Source organism: Carlito syrichta, unplaced genomic scaffold (genome assembly GCF_000164805.1).
Source record: "Carlito syrichta isolate Samal-C Ts95f unplaced genomic scaffold, Tarsius_syrichta-2.0.1 Scaffold298013, whole genome shotgun sequence".
Taxonomy (NCBI): domain Eukaryota; kingdom Metazoa; phylum Chordata; class Mammalia; order Primates; family Tarsiidae; genus Carlito; species Carlito syrichta.
This window is the reverse complement of record NW_007242109.1, coordinates 8,428-9,421: the sequence shown is the minus strand read 5'-3', so window position 1 is coordinate 9,421 and position 994 is coordinate 8,428. Positions and strand designations below refer to the sequence as shown.

Genomic DNA, 994 nt, shown 5'->3' with positions numbered 1-994 from the left:
CGCTGATGATGAAGTGCGTGGAGGAGAATAATGGCGTGACCAAGCACATCAGCCGCTTCATCCTGCCCATCGGCGCCACTGTCAACATGGATGGCGCGGCGCTCTTCCAGTGCGTGGCCGCGGTGTTCATTGCCCAGCTCAACCGGCAACCCCTGGACTTCGTGAAGATCGTCACCATCCTGTGAGTGCCAGGTGGCTGCGGGTGGGACCTCTCGGGCCCACCTGACCCCCGCCTTCTAAACAGGCATTTGCCTGAGCTTCTTTCCCCTCCCCAGGGTCACCGCCACAGCGTCCAGCGTGGGGGCAGCGGGCATTCCCGCCGGAGGTGTCCTCACTCTGGCCATCATCCTCGAAGCAGTCAACCTCCCGGTCACCAATATCTCCTTGATCCTGGCCGTGGACTGGCTAGTGTGAGTGTGGGCTGGGGATTGAGGGGGGCCAAGGGGTACTCCTGGGAAGGGAGATGACAGCGTCACTGAGGCCTCCGGGCAGAAGAGTAGAGGAAGGGGGTGGGGCTCTGAGCGTTCCAGAGACGGAGGGAAGGCAAAAAGGGAGCTTCTTTGGGGTTCTAGGAGGATTACCAGAAAGGTAGTGACCCAAGTGGTTCAGAGAGCTGACTCTTCTTTAGGCAGGATGACTTGGGTTCATATCCCAGCGCCACCATTCACTGTTATGACTTTGGGAAGTACTTAATCTCCCTGGGTCTCAGTTTCCCCATCTGTAAAATGGGAAGAATAGAATAGTCTCTCCTTAAAGGTTAGGTGACTGGCCAGACACGTGGCTTATGCCTGTAAGCCCAGCACTTTGGGAGGCTGAGGCAGAAAAATTGTTTGAGACCAGTCTGTCCAACATAGTAAGACCCCATGTCTATAAAAATAAAAAAGTTGGCCAGGCTCAGTGGCTCAGCCTGTAATCCCAGCGCTTTGGGAAGCCAAGGTGAGTGGATTGCCTGAGTCCGCGGGTTCGAGACCCACCTGGGCAACTTGGTGAGACC

At 56.5% G+C, this 994-nt stretch overlaps 1 protein-coding gene across 1 annotated transcript in view; it reads left to right on the top strand.

The window, feature by feature from the left end:
* Positions 1 to 994, top strand: part of SLC1A5 (solute carrier family 1 member 5) — a 7,895-nt gene that overhangs the window by 5,720 nt on the left and 1,181 nt on the right. Inside the window, exons 4-5 of the mRNA XM_021710720.1 lie at positions 1 to 181; positions 276 to 410. Of these exons, the coding sequence (XP_021566395.1) occupies positions 1 to 181; positions 276 to 410 (316 nt within the window). The remainder of the gene's footprint in view (positions 182 to 275; positions 411 to 994) is intronic.